This window comes from Arvicanthis niloticus, chromosome 5, assembly GCF_011762505.2.
Source record: "Arvicanthis niloticus isolate mArvNil1 chromosome 5, mArvNil1.pat.X, whole genome shotgun sequence".
Taxonomy (NCBI): Eukaryota; Metazoa; Chordata; class Mammalia; order Rodentia; family Muridae; genus Arvicanthis; species Arvicanthis niloticus.
In genome coordinates this window covers 54,560,372-54,585,861 of record NC_047662.1, presented here as the reverse complement: position 1 = coordinate 54,585,861, position 25,490 = coordinate 54,560,372, and the positions used below count along the sequence as shown (strand labels likewise).

Sequence of the window (25,490 nt, the reverse complement as noted above, 5' to 3'; positions counted from 1 at the left end):
CATTTATTGTCATAGCGGAAAGTGGATGTGTAAAACCATAACCCACTTCTCAGAGTGGGTCTGAGATTAAATATCATCTGCAAGGAGGAATGTCTGGTAAGGAAAGCTCATTGGCTAAGCCCTCCTGGCCTCTAGGTATCTCATTAGCTTTGAGAACTCCATTTTGAGCCTACATGACAACAGGCCATGTCTCTATGTGAGAAGCATGGTACCTGTTCCAAGTCAGGATTCTGGCAGGGAGCTAAGAATCAACTAACCCTCTGGTGTGTGCCCATCGAATCTCTGGGTTTCAACCTGCTCTACCTTACCAAACTGTCCCACATAAGCCTTGTGACATCAAACACATCAAACACATTTCACACTTCTTAATCAAGTCCTTTTTCATCAGATGGTGGAATTTCTGTCCTTATATTCAAGTTTAGATGAAGGAAACAGAAGTTTACAGGTTTAATGTCTTCATTCAGTCAAATGACCTCTGTGGTTTTCTCCAGGTACCCCACACTAATGTTCCTCACCCTTCCACTTTAGCACTTAGCACAAAGATTGGCTCAATAGCTTTGAATGAACACAAGAGGACAAAAGCTATGCTCCAGGAGTAGAGCTCTGAAACTTCCAGTTGTGACTGACCTATATCTTACCAGGGGATCCCATCTTTGTTACTTAGTTACTGGGTTAGACCTCACCTCAGATCTGTCATATCCTGACCTCACCATGGTGTATGAATTTAAAGTATGTCTTGTTAGACATACTTTGTAAACACTCTTTTGCCTTCTCTGTTTTATGAACTATAAGCTCCTCCCTGAATATAAATGTAATAAATATAAGCAACACATTCAAAGAATGAGGGAAAATGAAAATATAACTTCTATGTTATTTATGATTCAGATAGATTTTAATTTACCATTTCCTCTGATTCTGACTCATATAAGTGCTTTATTTATGCAAAGAATCATCATTTTCTGTACCCTTCAGATGATAAGATATGTCAGTGGGCATATCAGTGATTTACTGAGACAGCATCAAGATAATAGTTGTCTTGGAACTGGACCCAATTTTTTGGTCTTCATCCTCTCATATCTCCCCAGTCACCTACAGCCTATCCCTTCCCATGTGAGCAGGCCCTAGTTTCTCTATAGCACATATCAGCTCTTCCAGTTCTCCATTCTCTTTTCTTTTCTGACATCACAGTCTAGGGATAGCACAGATTCGGTGACTGACTGGGGAAAGGGTGACGCCCATTCTGAACTTCAGGCTCAGCTTCTCATTGATTGGGGGCTTGAAGGTAAATTTTTGCATAAGGGCAGAGAAGAAAATGAACAGCTCAGCTCTGGCCAGTTGTTCTCCAAGACAAGCTCTCTTTCCTGTGGAAGGAAACATAAGGTGAATCACTTTCTCTGCTGGTATTAGTCTCTAGAGACTGTTATCTCAAGTATCTCTTTCAAGTTCTGAGTTGATCCTACATTTTATGTTCAAATGCTTATTTATGTCTGTCATCTTTCTGGGTTCCTGAAAGCACAGAATCTGCAAATCCAAAATTACAATCAGATGCCTTCATAGGCAGGTAGGTGTTAATTAGAGTAGAGTGTAGAATGGTAAATATTGGAGTCCAACAGTGATCGAGAAAGCCTAACAGCTTTCAAAACTCAGTTAACACACACCACTGATACAACAGACCATGGTTCACCAGCAAAATTATCAATGATTTTCTACACAGAAAAAGAAATATAAACAGTTATATAACTAAAGTAAGGTCATTTTTTCTCCTTAGTTATTTAATTACTACTTTGTTGCCTTTACTAACACTGGGGAAGATTAGCACCTCAGATATGTAAACAAAAGATTTATATATATATATATATATATATATATATATATATATATATATATATACACACACACACACACACACACACACACACACACACACACACATATATATATATATATATATATATATATATATATATATATATCCAGGAGACAATGACCTCAAGATTCCCCTTGGATATTGTCATTGTAGAAAATAGTGGAGGAATTTGTCATAATCATGTTCACAGAGCCTCCTTGTTAGTAGAGCCTAAGGAGAAAGACAGGGCTTATTGAAATCAAGGATCAAACCTCTTAATTACTCTTAGCTAATGATTGTCTGCTGGGGAAAAAGCGAACAACTTGATCTCTTTATAGAAGAAAAAGGTATTAATTAATGTTTCAGGTTTCTGGTCGTCATTTTCAGACATGTATTTTCTAGTAGTTGGTTGGCCGAAGTTTATTGTGAGAATTTAGACCTTTTCCACAATAAGTTAATAATATGTGGCAAATATCACTTTCATTTTGGTTCTGCTTGATCATTAATTCAAATTGCCATGCAATCATGACCTTATAAATTTTAAAGTGATCAGAGTGTGACCCATTAAAATCAAGTGTTCTGAATCTAATAATATTCTAAAAGGAAAACCAAAATATAGTGTTCTGATTGATGGGGCATCACCTGGTTTTTTTGTTGTTGTTGTTCAGTAACTCCTTATAGAGTTCAATATCCAGCTTCTATTGTACAAATAGGAGGGTCTACATATGTTTATGAGCAAAGCGACAATTAAGTAAGGCCTTTGACATCCTCCCATAGACTCAACCATCAGAGGTGTTATTTAGACAACTATTTTTCAGTAATGATTCCTTCCTTGTTAAGAAATATGATGCCCAGGTATCTGACATCATCATGTGTGCTTAGGCCATCCCTGCAGTACCTACTTGTAGCCAAGCAACAAAGGCACATTTTTTGAATTACCAAGGTCAAATTTAAGAATGTTATATTTTTTTACATCAAAGTTACACTTTGATCTTTCAAGCAAAATTTATCATCATATAAACATGGACAAGACCATTTCTCGAGCTTTACTCTTTTGCTGGGCTCTGGTTGATGATCCAGCCAGCTGCACCATTACATTTCATTTTAATAAACAAGGTTTCTATTAATCACAAAGTTAAGAAATTTTCATCTTTAACTTTGTCTTCAGACATCCTACATGAAGTTATGATAGGAGAAACAGAAATGTCAACTTCTTAACTAAAATTGACTTATAAAAAGGTTCTCAGACTTTCATCCCAAGACAACATTTCATCTTACCTGACCAATCCTAAATGAAGGAAAGAAGACTCCATTCCAGTCTCACCCCCGCCAAAGAAGACAGACTTCATCTTCCTCAGTCCCACCCCCCTTTTCTTTGAAGAAAGAAAGTTCTCAGTGTAAGTTCAGTGTTCTTGTGAGAATTCCTCTGAACATCATGGCAGGCATTATACTATGTCAACTCCAAAGACACTTTTTAACATAGTATTAAATAATATTACAAAATTGCCCGTAAATTCATGCTTCCATTTTGATCTCTGCCTTCCCTAGATTGTTGAAACTGGTTTTTATAGGCAAACCTGTCCAGTAACCATGTGTCACAATAATGCTGTGTCATTATTTGTACTTGTGAGTTCCATGAGTGGTCAACATATTTCCACTCTTTTCATTGTTTTCTAGTTACAAGTCTATGCTGACTACTTTTATGTCAACTTAAAAGAAGCTAGTATTTAGAAAGAAGAAATATCACTTGAGAAAATACCTCCACCAATGTCACTGGTTGGTATGTCTTTTACATATTCTTAATAAGTAATTGACAAAACCAGGGATGCTCAGTTTCAAAGTTATTATCTAAATTAGAGAATAAGTTTTATATTAAGAACCAAAATTCTTTGTCCCTTTCCAACTGCTTATGTCATATGTTTTGTTGCATGATAGAAAGACCTGATTAAATCTATACTTGGTTCATCTTCACAACACAAAATACACTTATGAATTTTCTCACTAATAAAATCTGAGAAATGGATTTTGTTAATATTTTTTCAGGGCCCACTGCTTGTAAAACAATGATTTTTATCTATTGGTAAGGAAGTAAGGTATCTCTTATCATAAACTGTCCTTTGCTTAGGTTATAAATAGAAACTGCAAAGTTTATGAATACTTTTGCAGCTTGTCTTGACAACGCATAGGTAATAAACTCATGTCTACTTATATTTGTCGAGAGAAAAATATCTGTACTTCATTATTCCTGGCAGGTTGCCTCTGGAAAGTCTAGAGGAAGTGTAAAGAAAAGTATCTATGGTCCAAAGGTAGAGAATACAGACAACTGTTGTCATGATATTAACTCTGGATAATTTAGGTTTCTACCTTCCTGGCAATATTACTGGTCTTTACTCTTGCCTGTGCAAATGAATTTTCTTTCCCTATATGAGAAAGAGTTGATAACAAAACAGAACTGGTCACGATTTTTCCCTAGGTTACATGCACTGGAAATTTGATGTTATTCCAATCAATGACTAGTAGTTTTCTTTTCTTTTGACATGGGGCTTACCCTGTGGGTTAGCTAGGTTATCAGAATGCAGTGCAAGTTATTGTGTGACAGTGTTTAGCCTGGGAGATTGTATCACCACTATATGAAGAACAAACTGCTTGGCTGAAGGGGAAGAGATAATGTAAGAACAACATTGTTTTTCCAAGGATAGACCAGCAGTTAACTAGCTGATTCCCTACTTTGGACTTGTAACATGGTTGAGACTGTTTTAGACTATGAGAACTTTTGAAGTTGGAATAAATGTATTTTTGCATTATTCTATGCTTAGGAATGGCCCCCATAGACTCATATATTTGAACAAGCTTATGGGGGCCAGGGAGTTGAATGTGGTGGTTTCCATATACTTGGCCCATGGGAAGTGGCACTATAGGAGGTGTGGTCTTGGAATAGGTGTGGCCTTTTGGTGGAAGTGTGTCACTGTGTAGGTAGGCTTTGAGACTTTCTAGTACTCAAGCTCTGCCCAGTGCAGAAGAGAGTCTCTTCCTGGTGAGCTCTGGATCAAGATCTAGAACTTTTAGACCCTCCATCATCATAGCTGCCTGCACTCTACCATCCTTCCCATCATGATGATAATGGACTGAACCTCTGAAACTGTAAGCCATCGTCAATTAAATATTTGACTTTATAAGAGTCGCTTTGCTCATAGTGTCTCTTTGCAGCAATGCCACCCTAAGACAGATATTATGTTTTAACTAGATTTTAAAAGTGTTGTTAAAGCCTATAATAAAAAAAAATGTGTGTAAATCAAAATATGATCTATTTCATCAGGAGTCTTTAAAATTACTGTCTTGTATATTTGTTGTGTTAAATAGGGAGTCCTTCCTCCTACCTTCACCTAACTTCCTTATTAATACTCAGTTCTATTTCTGAGTAGTAGGTAGGAGAGCACACCTTTAGAATAACTTAGGACATTAAAGTCTCTATAAATATGGTAGGTAGGTGATCTACCTTTTTTATTATTATTTTTTAATTGAGAAGAGGCAGGGTTGGGTCTCTAACCCCATATTTTAAGAAATAAAGCCAGAGAGAAATAAAGGTGATCTGAAGCAGTCCCTGTTCAGGAATTACTAGAAGTCAGCAATAGTGAAAAGAACCTATTGGCAGGTCCTCATGGAGAGGATACAGCTGAAGCAGAGGACTGCAGGGAGAAAAGGACAGAAGAGCTGAGATTACAACGTTTTCCTTCTCATCACAACTCACCCATTGAGAATGGCAGAAAGGAGTCTCTCTTCTTAAATTGTCCATTCTCCAAAAAATGCTCTGGATTGAACACTTCTGGAGTGGCCCACTCTTTGGGGTCCCTGTGTAGTGCAGTCAAATTGGTGAGGATCCTGGTTCCCTATAGGAGGCAACAAAGCATCAGGGCTTAATATCTGGAACACATTCAAGTGGGAGTGTCTCTCAATCTCCCATGCTGGAGACTCTTGATATCCTAAATGTTTTCACTCTGACCAAGCCACTTCTTACCTGTCCCTTGCACTATCTACATATTATTTCCTTTTAATATGTGACATATTGCAGTAGTCGATTGTAATTTCCTCAGAGAAATTTTTATCAGCACATTGAACATTACAGAAAACAACTGCTTAATAGACAGATGTTAGTATGTGTATATCTAGGAAATGACCTGTAAACATCCAAGGAAAGATATTAAGTCTTGGTGTACATAACGGTCAGGTCCATGGTACCATACTCTCTACTTCTCTGTTTTTTTCCATACAGTGTTAAAGAGACAACACATAATTAGACCACAGTTAGTGAAAATTTTATTGATGCATCAGAAGGCACTCCTGTTTAGGCAAGTACATGCCATGAGATTTTCCCTCACTGGGAAGCCTGGGGCATTGTTTCTCAATTTCTCTTTAGTGTAGCCTTCTATATTATTCTCCTAGACTCAAACAATCATCTACCAGGTTTGTTCTGTTCTTCACTCCTCATTTGCATCATACACAAAAACATTTCTATTTTCTCCTGGGATGTCCTTATGACTTATGAGTAGGTACTCCATGTTCTAGGTCTCCTCCAATCCCAAATCAAAGTTTTACAGTATTTAATAAATTTTGGCTTGATGTATAAAATAAAAATGATTTTAATTTTGAGTATTATATCCTGCATACTTAATCTTATTTTATTTTCATCTGGATCCTATCAAATGAGTGAAGAAGATATGAGTGGTTATGTAATACACTCACATAATTGTAGAAGTTATCATTGGAACTAGGCCTTCCTGCTGTCAAGGCCACAGCTTCCAGCTATTTTGATTTCTATATCCCTAGGATAGGTGTTAACATTGATGTTAAAAGTCTGTGGGAGAAGTTTCACTTGATGCCTAGAGTTAAGTAAATGTATAGTGAAAATGCACTCAGCACCTGGGTAATCCAGAATTCAATTTCCAGCCATGAGCTTTTCAATGACAAAGGGAAGACTAACAAAAGCAACTGCTTTTCTGATTCTAAAGAGAAGGTGGCAGGTCTGAAGTGGAGAGCATCTTCAAGAATGATATATTCTAAGGTCCTAGACCTAGTTTCTCAGAGACTGATCATAGACAGCAAAGAATGAAACTTCATATATGTCATAGAGTGGGAAGGCTAATGGCTGGGAGAAATGAGTAGTAATCTTATCAGTATTCAATCTGTTAAGACAAAATTGAACACGGATATATGGAGTAACATGGAAATAAGATTCTTTAATGTCAAATGGAGCAAGTACTATGGGTAGATCATGGGAAGATATGAATCCTTGGAACAGGGTTGGTTCTGGATCCCATCTCTTGTTGCTTTCTAAAAGAGAACTCTTATGAAAATGTTAGTTTTCTAGGACTCAACTTTCTAATCTAGAAAATGGAGATTGATAGTTATTCTGAAATTAGGAAAATGTTTTAAAAGAGATAAGTCTACAACATGTTCTGGTTGCTTAATAAATATTATTCCCTTCCTCACTTTCTCATAATTAATATTTCACATCAGAATTTTTGTAATATTTTGGATTATAAATAGAAACTATAATGTGCCCATGGGGACAATGTTAGAAATGCTAGTCATACTCTGGGTTTGGTCCATGACCCTCAAATGTGTTTTACATAATAAATCTTATCTTTTGAGGAATGTGAGGAAATTCCTAAACTCAGCATGGCAGGTCACTAGTCCCCAGACCTGCCCAAATAGACAGTGCCTGACATAGAATATATACCACCTAGGTGCTCACATTAGCACAAGACAATGATAAGATTGTCCAAGGAAAATGAAATTAGGTTTTGCCAAAATATCATTGATCAAAGAACTTCTGTCACAGCTTCCAATAATATATGCAAAAAATCATTTAGATATATGAAGAGTTTTATCAGGTCTCTCTTTCTCCAGTTGAAGCTATTTCTAAGGACATGAATATCCATCACCTTTAAAGCTTAGGTTCTGAAGTTGATGTACAACATGGACTGGGGTATTTGAAACTGGGAATGCATAGTTACCTTTGGCAGGTGGAATCCATCAAACTTGGTATCAACTGCCACTTCCCTGGAAACACTCAAAGGGACGATGTTGCCCATCCTCTGCACCTCATGGATGACAGCATTGGTGTAGGGCATAGACTCTCGGTCAGACAAGCTCACCTGCCTCTTGTGGCCAATTACTCTGTCAATCTCTGCCTGTACATTTTCTAATATAAAATAGAAGTGTTCATTAAGTTTTCATTTTAACTTCATGTTTCATCAGGTTTTTTACTAAATAGGTATTATGGCATGTAAATGAATTGTTAGTCATAATTTGGAAAACAACAAATGTTCCATGACATGAAAAGTATACCTAGCCTTGTATGCTTAAATCTTCTAAAACTATGAGGAAGAAAAAAAATGGAATGGGACACTCTCCCTCAATCAGTGGAGGGACAAAAACAATGTACAAACTATAGCAATAGGGACATTGGTGACAGTGGGTGGAAAGATTTGGTGTAACCTGGTAACACATAAAGTTAATGTCACTAGGCTATAAACTATGTCAGCTCCTAGTTCTCTGGGTGAAAAAGAGGTTATATATCTTTTCTTTTGAAAAGACAATACAATGTTTTTAACATTCCTGGTGCTACTGGTGCTTATCTTAAAAAGATAGTACCTAGGATGATTCTTCTAGATGGGGAGAACTTAAGATAATGAATTATTGGTTGAAGGAAGACAAGATATATTGAAATCAAGGCAAGAATAAGGGCAGTGCCAAGAGAGGATATGGAATGTAGCAAAACTGCATAAAGCATGGGTTAGGCTAGAAGTCAGAGAGGTGATGTCACAACATGTAACGTTTCAAGCCAGGGAGTCTGTACAGTATTTAGGAGGAAATTTTGCCAGTGCATAGCAAAAGAGAAAAAAAGGAAGAAGTGGAAGAAGAAGAAGGAGGAGACGGAGACGGAGGCGGAGACGGAGAAGAAGGAGACAGAGACGGAGGAGGAGGAGGAGGAGGAGGAGGAGGAGGAGGAGGAGGAGGAGGAGGAGGAGGAGGAGGAGGAGGAGGAGGAGGAGGAGGAGAAAGAGAAAGAGAAAGAGAAAGAGAAAGAGAAAGAGAAAGAGAAAGAGAAAGAGAAAGAGAAAGAGAAAGAGAGAAAGAGAAAGCCGGGCAGTGGTAGCGCACGCCTTTAATCCCAGCAATTGGGAGGCAGAGGCAGGCGGATTTCTAAGTTCGAGGCCAGCCTGGTCTACAGATCACTCTGTATTCCAGGATAGCCAGGACTACACAGAGAAACCCTGTCTCGAAAAAAAAAAAAAAAAAAAAAAAAAAAAAAAAAAAAAAAAAACAAAAAAAAAAAAAAAAAAAAAAAAAAAAAAGGAGAAAGAGAAGAAGAAAGAGAAGAATGATGATGATCAGGGAATGGTCATGTAAAAACGTGTGTCCCCTGGGTCAACACTGTCCTAACAAAATATCTAGAGGATGTGTCAGTTCATAAGTTCACATTGCATCATAGTTGTTCCAAGTTTTCCTACTCCACCATTGCCATCTTCTTGTTTTATCTGAGACACAGTTTCCAGAAGCATCATTTCACCTTGACGATGACAAACTACATGCTCACTTTGGATTTCTGGGTAGACGGTCATGTAGAGCAGAGCCCACCGCAGTGTAGTGGATGTTGACTCTGTTCCAGCCAAAAAGAGGTCCAAGGTGCTAGAGATGAGGTTTTCTTCATTGAAACTTGTAGTCTTATCTGGGTACTAAAAAAAGACAATGTGTATTCATTTATCCAGAAGGTGTGTTTGTCTCTACATAGAAGGTTCCTACCATGTGAGGTGAAATTAAAAGGCAACAACCATAGGGGAAAAATGATCCTCTGTACTACTTTACAAAAAAACACAGATATCATAATTGAGCTCCTGAAATTGAAGTTCAAATGCCACATAGTAAGTAGTCAATAATGCAGTTATTTTTGAAAATACCTGAAATTATAGTGTTAATTACAAACAATCCCATCATTATACTAACTTTTCTAGTTAAAACCTGTTTTCATCAACTATCAAATCCTACTATTTTAATATTCCTTCTGGAAACTTTAATTTGTTAATATAGTTTCTCATGTTACAAGCCTATATCTAAACACTGTGTAGCCAGCAACAGCTCCTATGAGAAGACATTGTTTTTGTGAATTACTGTGAGAATAAAAAGTAGGGATAAAAGGAAGAAATTTACTCTCTGTTCACTGGAAAAAGAGGTGTTTAAATTCCTTGAGTCACAGATGACAATGTTGATTCAATGCTATACTTTAGCGACAGGTTACACAACTCAAAACAACATCCAGTTTGACTATATTACTGGGTTCTGTATAGAAGAATGGATGATGGTAGTAAGGGGAAAGGAGGAATGCAAAATCTCATTTAAACTTTAAAGGGTAAATCCTAGCATTCAGCTCTAAATTTCATTTGTTCCACAGTAGAGACTGGGGTATTCTAGATAACTAGTTTGGGGTATGACTTAAAATAAAATAGAATTCTCAAGGTTAATTGCTACTTTTGATTTTTGTACAGTTCTTTAGATGTGAACAAGAGATAGGGGATGCAGAATGTAAAGGTAATATTTTGACATTTTTCAAGGCTGTAAGTCAAATATCATTCAACCCTTACCTTTCTTTCTTGAGGTGATATGTATAAAATATTCACCTTATGTTTTTTCATCTCATATAGATGAAATAAGACTAAATAAACAAAATTACAACACCTACATCCTAATCTATAGAACATGTTTACATTACCTAATTCATCAAAAGAGATGTTTTTATATGTATTTAATATGAGATTTTGAAATTAGAAGACATAGTTTAGCTAAGTAGCTCCAGTGTAATCATAAGATTGCAAAAAGGAAAAAAGAATCAAAGAGAAGTGGAGGACAATTGAAAGAAAAGGTCAGTCCAAGCATTGAAGTTGAAGAAGCACCTGCAAGTTTAGGTGTACTAGACAAGAGATTCTTGTGCACACAGATGTGTAGGAATAGTATGTTTGTAAATTGTATGAAGGTTACTCTTGTGTTATTCACATACTGATATCTCTTCCCTCATATCTTGTTTCACTGTAATACTTATCCAAGAATCTCCTCTCCCAAGTTTGTGTGTAAAAAGCTCTTACTTTGTCAATAAGTGCTGATCACCCAATAGCTGGGTGGAACAGAGAATAGATCAGGTTGTCTGCCAACCAAAGGAAGGAGAGAGGGGAGAGAGGGAGATTCAGAACAGTGAGGTAGATGGAGGATTTGGAGCCATAAGGAAGAGGTCCAGAAACAGACCCTGGAAAAACACCTGAAGCACAAAGAGCCAGATTAATAATACTATGCAAGTATCATGGGATTGGATTGGGAGGAAGTCAGATTAGCATAGAGAACAAAGCTAGATCATTTAATTCCTCAGGTATTTAGGTGAAGTTTTAAATAAATCTTGGTTTCTTGTGCAGTTAATGGCAAACCAGCATAAAATAAATAAATACAGCTGCCAGATTAATTTACTGTTACATTTATAATTAAGAAAATTCATTTACGTGGACGAGCATTGGAGGAGTCAGGAATGCTAAACATGCATACTTATTGCTTCAAAGGATAGGAGTGCCTACTTGTCTTCCTCCCAGAATCCTAGGAGTGTATGAAGTTTACAACCTGGTGATCCTTTGCTATCTGTAAGGCCAGATATTCTCAGAATCTTCCAGAATTTATTATTTAATCTCATACCCTTTTACCCTGAGTGCTAAGCATTGCTTTTCAGTCCACTAAATCCAGCCTAATGAGAGTTGTCATTTATAATTTGCAACAGCCTAAATTGCTTCTACATTATCTCAGGCCAGGCCAATCACTTCTCCAGCAGCCTGTATGTTACCTCAGTCATTCTCCCTAGGCCTTAAATCTTTAAGATTGTCTTTGAGTCAACAACACTTTTCTTTGTGGGAGAAAGATGCCAGATATATTATTTCTATGTACTATAGACTACTGTACAGATGTACTATGGACTATTATACAGATGTACTATGGACTATTGTAAATGTAAACATATCTTAAGCTTTGTTATACTCACTGGACTTAGTTGTCAGAAAAATTTTCCCCAAAATTGTGCTGTCCTTAAATATGGCTAAAATATTTAGCCTGGCATCCAATTCTAGATGTTTAAATCAGTTATGGATAACTACGGAAGCTAAACTGACATTCATTCTTACCTCACTTGGACTGTTTTCCTGCAGTTATAAAGCCTGCATGAAACCCAATAGCTGTTGTCCAACATTGGGTACATAAACCATCAGAAACCATTATATTACTGAACTATTTCTTAAGATCTAAAGAAGCAAAATATTCGGAGCAACTATTCTATAAGTTTGTATAAGCCAATATAAATTTAATTCCTGGTTTCCTAAACATGGAAGATATTGAAACTTGGAAACATATGGGAGGCAATATAAAAACGACCTCCAAAACGATCAAATCCCTGTCTATTACTTTGCAATCTGGATTGCAGTAATGTACACATTAGATTTACCCCAGGATGTTCATAAAGAGAAAGACCTTCCAGATCTCAGCAAAGGGCTAATGCTCCTACATTTAAAAGGACTGATTTAGATATTCTACTCCCCCTTTTAAACACTACAAATTTATGTCCATGTATAACATATATTCCTTCTTATTATTCCAATTCAAAAATTCATGTTACGCTATCCTACTTCAAGAAATTACTTATGGAAGATGAGGAAAATAATGAACAAAATAATAATTGTACTAAACCCTATGACCTTAGACATTTAGAAGTGTTCTAGAAGGTGGAGGAGCCCTCAAAGTCGACTTCCCAGAGCATCTTCTAAAGAGGATAAAGTGTACACACAGTGTTAATGCAGTGTAAATACAGGGAATATTATTGCATACTTTTGTTATTAAGTGGCCAGTTTTTCTGTAAGAAGGCAATACAGACATCATCTTCCTTACCTTTTGCATTTCTGTTAGGAATGCATCAATGAAGTCTCTTGGCTCATCTGGGTTCCAGTCTTTCTGGTGTTTCTTGATGATATGAGAAATAAACAAATTCAGTTCTTCCCAGTTTCTGAAAATTTTCTGATGTGGTCCAGGAAAATGTTTCATTATATGTGGAAAGCTATTGTAGAGCTGGTTGGGGAAATAAAACATCCATAGAGACCCATAGCATCAATTTCTGTGTTTTAAGTCAGTCTTGTCTTACAGTCTTTATTTTTTTATAGTGAAGAAATACAGAGAGTTTTCTCTCTCAGCTCCAAAGTGAGAATTTTATTTTCAGCATAGAAAATATACTGAGTCTCCAATCCCTTTTCTTTATTCTATTGGATTGCTCCCTGGTACATGCCACCACCTCTCCTACCTAGAGGATGGCATCATGCAGTCATTGTCTAGATTTAAGCCCATGGCCAGTCTACAATCTATAGGGCTTCCAGAGGAACATGTGACAGTTTAAACACATGGCTACTGCCCTGACTTTAACCTCCACTACATTTCCATTATATTCACATCAAATCCAGTGAATTTCCACGTAGGTTCTGCTGAGCTATTCCTTGAGTACCCACTCCTTTCTTACTGCCAGTGTTATTCTCTGTGATTCAACATCCTTTGTACTTGCATCATTTGAAGAAGGTACATTTGTTGCAGAATGCACATTTCCGGCTATAACTCATTGTACTCAGAAAGCTCTCCTGTGGGAGCCACATGACCCTCGATCCTGTTTGTATGAAGCCTCTTTTAAGTGTTTCCTCCTTGGAATACTGTCTTCCTGATGATCCTCAAAGTGATAGCTGTCTTTTCACCCTCTATCTATTCCGCAGACATGATTTATTTCTCTCAGAGAAATCATCAGGAACATGTGTGTTGGGAGGGAATTTTATACTCCCTTCCCCCTTTAATATGAGATGATCTGCATATGAGTAAGACAGTATTTTTATCAAAATAATGTGAATATTGAATAGTCATTTATTACTATCATGTGGAAAGTTAATAGTATGATAGAAATGGCACAGACATGGTATGGATGTTAGTTCTAATGCTTTCTAGCTATAATGGCAGAATAATTCTGTAGCAGTAGTAGGAGTAATAGTAGTAGTCGTGGCAGTAGCAGCAGCAGCAGCAGCAGCAGCAGCAGTAATAGAAGTACGAGTTCTAGTAATTCTTTATCTTATTAACCTAATCTTCTGTGGGGTTCTTGGAGATAATGGAGGCTGAGAAACTCCAGCCACACAATGATAGTAGACCATTGTATGTAATTTCTCTTTTACTCCTTCACCAGCATGTACATATGATGATGTTTTGTTTCATCTTTCTAAGATTGTGCTGTGAATATTTACAGAGATAAAATATGTTCAGTTGTCCATACAATGCCTGGTGTTCAAGAGTATTTAAAAAAACTGAAAAGAAAAGAAAAAGGGTTTCTATTCTCAGTTTCTAGCCTCTGTTCCTTTTCTAGAATTTCTTTCTTTGAGACACATACTCAGTACAAAGTCAGCTGAGTCACCACACTAAACTCTTTTGAGTTCTCAGACTCTGAATAAACTGCATGAAAGCAAATGGAATTGCTGCACCAGGAGCTACTGTGAGTAAGAGGAAAACAGAGGATAACTTTGACAATAACAATGATAATGATGATAATAATAATAATAATAGTAAGAAGAAGAAGAATGATTTCTTTTCTTGTGTTAACATAGAACAATTGGTCATTTTGTGTAGTTAGTTGCATAAAGCTGTAAGAACAGACTTTTTGAAGACTCAGTGTGATACCAAAATGATATCTCCATGCATTATAAAAAAGTCTATAAAATCAGAGCAAATTGCATGATCTAAAATGCAACTAGTAAAGGCAAAAACAAAAATGTCCTGTGGGAAATCAATATTACCATTCTAGGAGATTTTCATAAAAGCAAAATAAATAATTATGTAAATAAAATACAGGGATCATCAGACTGGGTAAAAAGCTGATATGGAGATTTTACAGTGTTTCAAAACAGATACATTTAAAATATCCAGTTGCTGCCCACATAACACAATTTTAAAAAAATCAATGCATATATCAAGTCTAGTCAGAGAAAAGGGAGTCTTCTGTCTGAAGTAGATGGTGTTAAAACAGAGACCAACTGGCCAAGATGTAAAGAATAATAAGATAACAAGAATGTACAGGCTGAAAAAAGACACCCATATCACATCCCAACTTCTGTCTCTAGGCTCAGGGATCATTGCATCAGAAGAAGTAGAGAAGATATGAGAGGCAGAGATAGCAGATGATTCCAAGGAAACAGTGTCCCTCAGACACAAGAAGGCAACTACATGTAGGAACTTACAGTGATTGTGATAGCATGCCCAAGCGCTATGTAGATGCAATCCAGACCAAGTGCAATCATGGAGAGTGGAGATATATAGGCAAAAACTACTATCACCATATCAGGAGTCTTACTAGCAATTGATAGACAAACAAGTGATAACAACAAAAAAAATGCCAAAATGGGTAGATGTAGAAAGAAGGTAGAACTGGAAGGAACTGGGAGAAGGGGTGGATATGATGAAAGTACATTGTAAGAAAGACTCAGAGAACTAATAACACATTTTTAAAACATAATTCACAGAATTTGAATCAAAAGGATAGAAAATGAGGCAGAAATCCAGGGAGGAGAATTATTTATATTCACATGAAATAAATTACTTCTTAGGGAAGAAACTATTAATAGAAATTAGGACCACTAAAAAGAAATACATTTATATGTGTCTAGTATTTTTATTGTAAATAATATAGAGTAAAAATTCAGAGAAGTAAAATTAGAAATAGTTAAGTCTCACTATTTGTAGGAAATTTGAACACACTCAATACTCTGGCCAGAATCATAAAGCAAGAAAAAAAAATAATGGCATAAGAATTAGAAATAAAGGGCTGGTAGGTAGATTAGTTGATAAAGTACTTGCTGCATAACCATAAGAACCTGAGTTCAGATTCCTGACACTCACAAAAACTGCCAAGTATTGCAGTGTGTACCGCCATACAGTGTATGCTGGAAAGGAAATCCAAGTAGATCCTAGGTCCTACTCACTCGCAATTGTAGTGGATTTGATGAGCAGCAGGTTCAGTGTAAACTCCTGCATGAGAAAGTACTGTGGAGAGTGCCTAAGGAATAAATCCAAAACAGTCCTCTACACTCTGCCCTCAGATGAATATATGTGTAACTACACACACACACACACACACACACACACACACACACACGCACGCACGCACGCAAACACACACACGCAGACACATGCGCACACACATGCACACACAAATATATACATATAAGAATATGTACACCCAAACACAAATGAGCCTACACATGTACAAAAAAAATTGAATGTGATGAAACTTTCATTATTTATATACAATACGTTTGGCTATGAAATCATTCACATAGTACTTATATCACATAAAGCAATTCCCAAAATAGATCACAACACCATTAAGCAAAAGTCAATTTCAAAGAAATAATAAAGATCTGGAATGTCACCAATTTAAATCTTTCAAAATTTTTTTTCAGGTTTTTGTGATAAGTTATTTTCGTTGTCAGCTTAAGTCAAGAGAAAACTTACATGTGTGTTCATGTGAGCATGAGTTTATGTGCATTTCTAAACGTGCATATGTCTGCTTTGCAATTTCGTACATGTATGTGCACATGTTTGTATCTATGTGTTTGTAAACATAAGTACATGTGTGTGTTCATGTCTTTAGATATGTGCTCATGAGTTTAGGAGTGTGTGTGTGTGTGTTTGTGTATGAGACAGCATCTGTGTTACTTCATGACTGTGTCTCAAATTTTACCTGGCTTTTGAAATGCTAACACACACATACAGACACACAGATACACACACACACACACACACACACACACACACACACACACACACTACCACCACCACCACCTTTCAAAGCTCAATTTTCTTCTTTCCTCTGTGTCTTTTATGAAATATATTTTCTTTCTACTTAATTTTCCAATCTTCATAGTTTTCTTGGTCTGCATTTCTTTATGGGTTTCAAATTTTCTGCTTTTACAAAACTTTAGAGCCGGAAGGAATTTAGATAATATGCACTCCTACTTCATAAACTAACATGGAAATTAGACACACCAACAGGTGGCCTAATATCCCAATTATTTTGATCAAGAGTATGTTCTAGAAACACTTTGACATAGATAATGTTTCTACCTCAAGCATCATGTGATGACAGTATAACGCAGTAATATAATTGTGAACGTCTGTGCTCAGTCTTCAACTATGGGGATTCTGACACAGCTTCTCTGTATCACCTCTGGAAAACATAATTTAAAAGTCCTGCAGTTCTGAAGTAGTGATCTGCTTGGGATAAAGCTTAAGAAACACTGTGTAAGAAGCCTGGGATCTCTTTCCTGCTAAAATCAAAGTGTTGATCCTTATTCTGTTGATTCATACTAGCGAAATCATTTCTACCCTGAGTATGTTGTGCTATGTGTGCCAAGTAATAATATTCCCATTCTTATACAACACTCCAGGTTAATTTTCACAAAAGTCATGTTTACTAGGTAAAATAATCTTATTTTAATACAAGTAAAGAGTGTGACTGGAAAGTCCTCTTTATCAATTAGTAGCAGCCAAATATAAACCTAATCATAACCAATAGTGTATCAAAAGGAATCAACTTATGATAAATAATGTCAGCTGCAATAATTTTAAGTATAAAGGGCACATCATTTCTATTTACTTTGCATTTCATTTAAATATTAATATGAATACATTGAGCTCATCATTGGACATATATATTTCAACTAATGAATATCTTTTTAAAAATGTTAACTGATCTTAGTATGTACATATCTTATTAACCTTTGAGTGTTTCTTAGCATATAGAGTGTGGTGTTCACACTGAACCCAGTGTCACTGGTGCTTCGTAGGCAAAAAGGTGATAGAGAAGAGTGCAAATTTAAAATAAACCTTTTACAAAGTCAAAAAAAGAGAGAGAAACATTTGATATAATATTCCCTCTTATTGAGAACCCTAAAGTCAACAGAGTAATTTAAAGAATTTGTATTGAATTTACATTCTAAAAAATTATATCTATTAGGAGATAGGACCCTGGGGTCATGAGAGTAGGAGAGCTGTCTTTACCCATTACCATCTATAGCACTTGAGAGAGTGGGTCCTGCACCTTGACTGGACAGCACAGTAAAGTTGACCCTGGTAGCAGTGGGCAGATGAGCTGGCTCCAAGCATGCAACCATGGGAAAGGTTGCCTCACAATTTGTTTACCACAAGGGCAGTGTGGACAAAGGAGACATGACATCTACCCTCCTTGCCCCTTGTCATCAACTGCATGCAGGAAAAACTGGCCCTGCCTCATTTCTGCTGTATGGTGGCAAAAGCAGGCCCTGTACCTTGTTTGTGCAACATAGTAGAACTTGCCCTGGATATGGGGGTAGCTGGTGAGCTGACATTGAGGTCATAAGCATTGGAGAGCTTGCCCTGCCTCTTGTCTGGTGTGTGGTGGTGCCCATAAAATAGAGATACCCTCCTGCCTTCTCTAGGTCTTCATCACTTATGGCAGGCTGGAGAGTTATCCTCAGAGTCATGAGAGCAGGAGACTGGCCATGTCCCTTTCAGCTGCAGGACTCAGGAGAGTAGGCACTACACCTCAACTGAGAAGCAAGGTAGAGCTTGCCCTGGTTTGAGTGTGGGTGCATCAGTCCTGAAGGCATGAAAACAGAAGAGCTGGTGAAATAACCACCTCAGATATCTCTCAGGCCCAGATCCAGAGATTTGAAACAGCTCACCCCAACATCTAACCTATAGATAAACTATTGAAGTGCATGAAGGGGCAAGTCCTACAGATCCAGACCTACAGTTTTCTATGTGACACAGGGCAACAACAGGGTATCTGCCAGAAGTTGAATTGAGGTTTCAGTATTGATAGAGTAGCAGTAGCCAGAGACTTTGTACCAGAACAAAGAGCCATTGCAATGAACATTATCAAGTTAAGATGTATGGACAAAAGGGATACACTATGATTCAACGATAGCTGCCACAATAAGATTTTTTCTCCATTGTGGGGGAGGTTACAAGGGTGGAAGGCAGTTATAAGGAGAAGGGAGAAATAAGTGGGATTGGGGTATATGATATGAAATTAACAAAGAAAAAATTAATGTTTTAAAAATTAAATATATATGTATATTAAATATAATATAATATATTAAATATAATATATATTAAATATTATATATATATATATATATATATATATATATTAGATTTTTTAAAAAAGCAAACATAAATGAAAACACCATGACCAATAACACTCTCCAGAACCTCAACCAAGTCAGGAAAAGAGGTCCTTCTGCTTACCTGGCCTGCCATTGAAGCCTGCACATATATGATCTCATCCAGTAACTTCAGCAGCTTCTGAAAGTGACTGTCCTCATACTCAAAGCGCTCCCCAAAGGTGACAGAGCAAATGATGTTTGAAACTGCATTGTTGATCTTAAAGTGAAGATTAACAGGTTGTCCTGGAAGTGGGCAAAGGGGAAAATGTGTTCTTCAAATTTATTTGTTTCTATTTTCTATAGAGATTTAACTCTATGTGATACATAACATACATAACAGAGAAGCATATAAGAAGCTGTGTCCACAGAATCCTACATGAGGCTGATGTTTATCAAGGACTCTGCCAGTGTCTAAGATGCCAGACTGATGGACAGGTGTTAAATTCTGTGTGTTTAATGATATCTTTTGTGGCTTTGCTGCAGTACTCCAGGACAGGGTTATGGTAAGACATTCACCATTTGATTCTGGTGAAGTGCAAAGCCTGGTACAAATAACATAATGGTTCACTTCATTGTCAACTTGTCTAGACTTAGAATCACCTTAAAAACATGCCTCTTTATCTGTGAAAGCTATTCCAGAGAAGCTTATCTGAAGCAGAGAAAAGTCACCCAAATGTGGGAAGTGGAATCTCATAGGGTCCCCGATTAAATCAAAATGAGAAAGAGAGCTACCGTCAGGACCCTTTATGAACACTGACCATATGTTTTTAGTGTGACCTACTATGTTATGCTCCTACCTCCAGAACTTCCCTGCCAAAATGGACTTTAAGAGTATTTAAAGTGTAATTCAACATAAACTTTTTATTTATAAATTTGCTTTTGTCAAGTATTATGTCAGAACAACAGAAAAGTAGTTAGGAACTAATAAGTATCTCTTTATGACATCCCAGACATGCCCTGTGAAATTCTCACCTCCCTCCTTTCCTATGGCCTCCACAAGATGGTGGGCCTCCTCCTGTATTCGCTGCTCCAAGCTCTTCTTTCCTAATCCAAAGTTCCTCAGTGTCATCAGGGCAAACCTCCTTTGCTCCTTCCATGTCTGGCCATTAGATACGATCAAACCTACAAAATGGAAATTCAATATAACAATAGTGTGATCCCATTATATAAACATGCAACAAATACTAGAGACATGAGAATTGATGTTTTCAAAATTCCCCAACAATGGATATAATGGTCAATATTACTGACATCTTAGAGCATCAAGAACTTCACTAAATTTTCTCTATGTCATTTTAAAACAAACACTCCATGAGGTTGTCAAAACAATCAAGATCCATTTATCAAATAGAAGTCCTGGTTAGTTTTTATTGTTACCTGGGGAAAGGAAACTACAATTGGACAATTGTCTAAAACAGATTGGCCCTTAGTTATGTCTGTGAGAAAACTACTGCGTGATGATAAATGTGTGAGGAGCCAGCCTTAAGGCAAGCATCCCTGGGTACATGGGACTGAGACATATAAGAGAGCTACCTGAACACAAGCCAGGGTGCGAGGGAGTAAGCACTGTTCTTTCATGGTTTTCACTTTAGAACCTGCTTCAGTTCCTGCCCTGACATATCTCAATAATGAGGTATAATTCAAAGCATTTTATGAAAATTATCCATTCTTCCTCCAAATACTTTTGTTCATTGTGCTTTTCAAAGTAATAGAAAGCAAACTAGAACAGCTAGTTGCCAAATAAGTATGAAAAATTGAGGGGTTCCTGATGCCAAAGACACACTTTTGTCAAAAGTCACATAACTATAAGTAATGATTTATGGTATGCTAGATACCGGAAGGACACTAAAGTACATACTCTTGATTTACAGGAGAAATTCTATACAAGGAAAATGGTAAATTTTACATACATGATTTCAAAAAACAGGAAGGATGAATATTTGAAACAAAGAAACAGATAAAGACAGGGAGAAGATGTAGGTATCTCCTCAGACAATCCTTTGAAGACAGAAGTGATACCTCTCTCTCTCTCTCTCTCTCTCTCTCTCTCCATGTGTGTGTGTGTGTGTGTGTGTGTGTGTGTACAGGTTTGTGTGTTTTACTTCTAGAATGCTTTTCAATATTTTTTAACGTCAGTGTGACCTCTCCTATCCCAGCAAAATAACCATTCTTTATATTAGTTACAAGACCTTTCAACCTTACCATCTGTGACCCTTCAGTAACTTAGAGCTGTCTTTCCTCTCCTTTTCAGTGGTACTTTCGGCCAATACTTATATATGTTCTTCCTTTTTCTTTATATCAATTTATAATCAACATAAACATTCAATAATACCATTTTTTTAATGAACTCAGAAATAAAAGCATCATTCAGCTACATTGCATAGCTATTCAGATACTTGCCCTGTGCCAATTTTATATACCTCAACAAACTTCCTATAGTTGGAGTAGTCATGCTAAAGCAGTTGACCATCTTGTAGGGTTTCTACTTTTACTATCAATTACATTTTATGCATATATCCACCACAAAAAAGAAAAAAAATTACAGATTTGAAAGTACAAACCCAGATAGCTAATGGGTTCTACTTTATAACCTATATATTTTACTCCTGGTAATATACTCAAAGAATGCCATATCCTACTGTTGTAATTCTTTTTTACTGATGTGATAAAACAATTAAACTAAAGAAACTTATATAAAAAGAATAATTGAACTAGGAGCTCAAATTTCTAGAGGGTAAGAGTCTATGATTGTAATGGCAAGGAACATGACATTAGGCAAGCAGGCACAGTACTGGAACAGTAGCTGAGAGTTGACATCTTGGGACACAAACCCAAGGCAGAGAAAGATATGTGGGAATAATATAGGCTTTTGAATGCTCAATGACAGTCCCAGTGACCACCACTCTTCCGACAAGACCATATCTCTTAATCCTTCCCAAACTTTTTGACCAACTGAAGTCCAAGTATTTAAATATATGAGTTTAGGCAGTATATTCTTATTCAAACCTACCATAGATATATATTAATTCCCATGTTTATTGTTGCTGTACTTGTGATAGAAAACAAATGGAACCAGCCCAGATGACCATCAACGGATGAATGGAGAATGAGAATGTGGTAAATACACAGACTAGAATATTCTTCAGATGTAAAGTAAAATGAAATTGTCAGGAAAAAAAATGCTGTATTCGGGAAGTATAATTAAGGAAGATGGCCAAACCCAGAATGAAAAAGACATACATATGTTCTCTCTCACATGCATCTTACCTTATCTTACATGCATGTGTGTATCTGCATAGGTATAAGTGTGGTATAACATACCACTTAGAAAAGACGTGAAGAGATGGAAATACTAGTTTTCGAGGAGGCATTGAATGCAGGCAAGAGTATACACTAGTCTTGAAAAAGGTTATAAAAACTTGCTAGTTTACTTTCTTTTTTCCTTAATCATTTCATTTGTTTATATTTCGAATGTTATCCTCCTTCCCAGTATTCCCTCCATGAACCTCTCACCTCATTCCCCCTTCCCTTTTCCCCTAAGAAAGTGCTTCCACACCTACTACCTACCATATCTTGAAATACTGGAAATCTTCAACATGATGTTGAAAACGTCTTCTTTCATCTATCTTCATTTTTGAGAACTGTAAACTCTCAACATCTTCAATAGTATCTGTTGATACTCACTCTCTAGCCCTACCTTAAACTAAGACACCATAAACACAACTGCTCTACTTTATAAATCTAAAGCATTTCAAGCAGCACTCCCAGGCTTGTGTTTATTACCTTTCTACTTACAGTTCCTCATAGAAGCCAACAACACATGGCTCTCCATCGAGAAATGCGGGCAGCTTCCTTTAAAATTACAACATTTCACAATGGAGTTTCTTACCAATTCCTATACAATTGTGGATAGCAAAGCACATGTAATATGCCATAAAAATTACCATACACATTACCGTGGTCAAGAAACTTACCATTATTACCGGTGGTTCGTTCTCTAACTGGACTTATAAAGCGATTCAGAAAATTTTGGTCCAGTTGAGTAAACATTTTTTTGATTAAAGGCAGTCCCGATACAACCACTGCTGATGATCTGCCCAACTCCAGACTAAATACATTCCCATATTTCTTCATAAGCTGAAAAATATTTCAACAGTCAGAGTTGAGTGTGCTTGTGTATGAGGATCCAGGGATGTCAGGCTTGTGCACAGTTAGTTGACTTATATTGAAGTTCTATATGATTTTGTGAGGAGAGATGAAACTTATTCTGTGGAGAGCACTCCTCGCCCATACAAATAAGTAGATAAACATTGAAAAAGATGTAAACTTAAAATGATTTCTTTTGATCTAAGTTCTTTAAGAAATAATAGACAAATAAAATACACAAGAATAAAAGAACAAACAAAAACTACCACTCTAGAGCAGTGGAGCAGGTTTACAAAACAGGTCCTAATTTCAGGGTGCCAGCATTGTAAAGGGAAGAAGAACGGAGTCTATTGACTGGAAGTTAAAGTAAATTTAGTAAATTCACAGAACAAGCTACTTTCTGGGCCCCTGTGCTACTTTCTGGGCCCTTGGAATATCCCCAAACCTGCAATTTTGGATTAATATCAGGAAACAGACAAGATACACTCACCCACTTCTTACCTCCTGAATCACCAAGTGGTTTTGCTCAAAGTCTATTTGAAAGAAGTTGCCCACAAAGGGCAGACCCCAGGGCCCTGGTGGGTAGTTTTTGGGGCGCCGGCTTCTGAGGATTTTAACCAAGAACAGGAAGATGACAGCAGCCAGTAGCAGAGTCCTGAGATACAGTGCTGCCCAGAAGGAGGTCACCAGGGAGCTCAAAGAGGCAATCATATTTGGGATTCTAGCACACTCCTCTTTAGAAAAGAAAACAGAGAAAAGTAAGCCCCTCTATGATGAGGTTACAGTGGGTATTCCCATCCTTTCCTGTTCCTTGATGCTCCTCTCAGTACAAGCCCTGCTGTGGCTTGGTATATACTCACTGTTGGGTGAAGCAGCCTGGTATTTGTTTCTAGAAATAATCCATATAGAGTTTGTGTAGATCAAGCTGGGGGAAATTCTTTCTTATAGAGAACAGTTCTTCCTTATAAGGAACTGTTTTGGATGGCAGGGAGACTCCTAGGTTTATGATTTTCATATTCAGACCACAGTCTTTGACCTGCTGTTTTTCAGTAAGCCTTTCACCCAGTGACCGTAACCTGTCTGGTAAACAGACATGTTTGCTGAGTTTTTCAGGGCATCCATCTCTTTAAATAAGCACTGTAAATTTTAGGATTATGGAGTTTGTATAAGTTATGTGGTGGATGGTCTTTTATTGAGTAAATTATTTTTTGACAGTTCCTCATACATGAATTATACACGAATGGCTTACTCTTACTCTCATACTCTTCTCCTTCCCTCCAACTCCCATCAATGTTTCCTGTTCTTTTTATAGTTATGGGTTTTTTGTTTTGTTTTTGATTTTTTATGTTCATGGCATATCATTTTGTTTATTACCCACTGAGTTTAAGCAGAGTTGCCTGTATGAACATGTGTATGTAAGTATTCAACAGCACATGGTGGGATCACCAATGAGCTCACATCTGAAGGTAATGATGTTCACATTTCCCATCATCCATCAGTAGGCAATATTTAAATAGGGAGAAATAAGGCCCCTTAGCTCTTTATCTATCCATGACTGGATATTATTAGATATAGTCCTGTGCAGTCCTATTGCACCAGGCAAACCTAGATACTATGACTTTATAATTATTATGGCTGTGGCATGTACAGAAAATAGCACTTTGCAATTCTCACACAATCTTCCAACTCTAGTATTGTTTTCTGTCTACTTCATAATGGTCTCTGAGCCTTAGATGAAATAGTAGAAAGATCCTATTGAGATTTGAGCACTCAAATGACTCCTACTCTCAGGAAGTAGAGCAGTTGACAGTGTCTGCATCCACTGTTACTCATTAAAATAAAAATTTATCTGATTAAAACTGAGAGTAGCTTTTGTTTGTGGGTATAAATATAGATTTTTAGAAGGCAGTTTGGTGCCATACCAATAAAGCTAAAGTACAGCAGTTAGTTCCTGCCTAAGACCTTTGACCTACAGAGTGTTGGGTTTTTGTCATGTTTAAAATACAAGGTGGCATGAGCAGGAGATGAACTTAATAGCACTGCCTTGCATTAAGGGAACACAGGTTGAACATCATTATTTGCCACCAGGCACTGACACTGACAAATATGGCTGTACATGGAAGTATTTTAGGGATAACACAGGATCTTACTAAGGTCCTAACACTGAATACTAATAGGTTCTCAGATGTGTTTTA

The 25,490-nt window shown here is 36.9% G+C and overlaps 1 protein-coding gene across 1 annotated transcript; it reads right to left on the bottom strand.

The window, feature by feature from the left end:
* On the bottom strand, positions 1-24,302 carry LOC117709295 (cytochrome P450 2J5-like). Its single transcript, XM_034503584.2, has 10 exons — positions 24,156-24,302; positions 23,797-24,029; positions 23,124-23,286; positions 20,122-20,271; positions 19,232-19,392; positions 12,815-12,991; positions 9,447-9,585; positions 7,861-8,048; positions 5,595-5,733; positions 1-1,361 (listed from the first exon to the last, which is right to left on the bottom strand). Exons 2-10 carry the CDS (start codon positions 24,004-24,006, stop codon positions 1,183-1,185), a joined length of 1,506 nt encoding a protein of 501 aa, XP_034359475.1. The 5' UTR covers positions 24,007-24,029; positions 24,156-24,302; the 3' UTR covers positions 1-1,182.
* Positions 24,303-25,490: the final 1,188 nt, after the last annotated feature.

Bases quoted from the DNA above. Each gene is read 5' to 3' on its own strand.
- LOC117709295 (XM_034503584.2), bottom strand. From the start codon at position 24,006: ATGATTGCCTCTTTGAGCTCCCTGGTGACCTCCTTCTGGGCAGCACTG. The intron at 12,992-19,231 runs GTAAGCAGAAGG...TTCCCCAACCAG, and splicing joins AGGCTTCAATGGCAGGCCAG to CTCTACAATAGCTTTCCACA. The intron at 1,362-5,594 runs GTGAGTTGTGAT...TTCCTTCCACAG, and splicing joins CTTTCTGCCATTCTCAATGG to GAAAGAGAGCTTGTCTTGGA.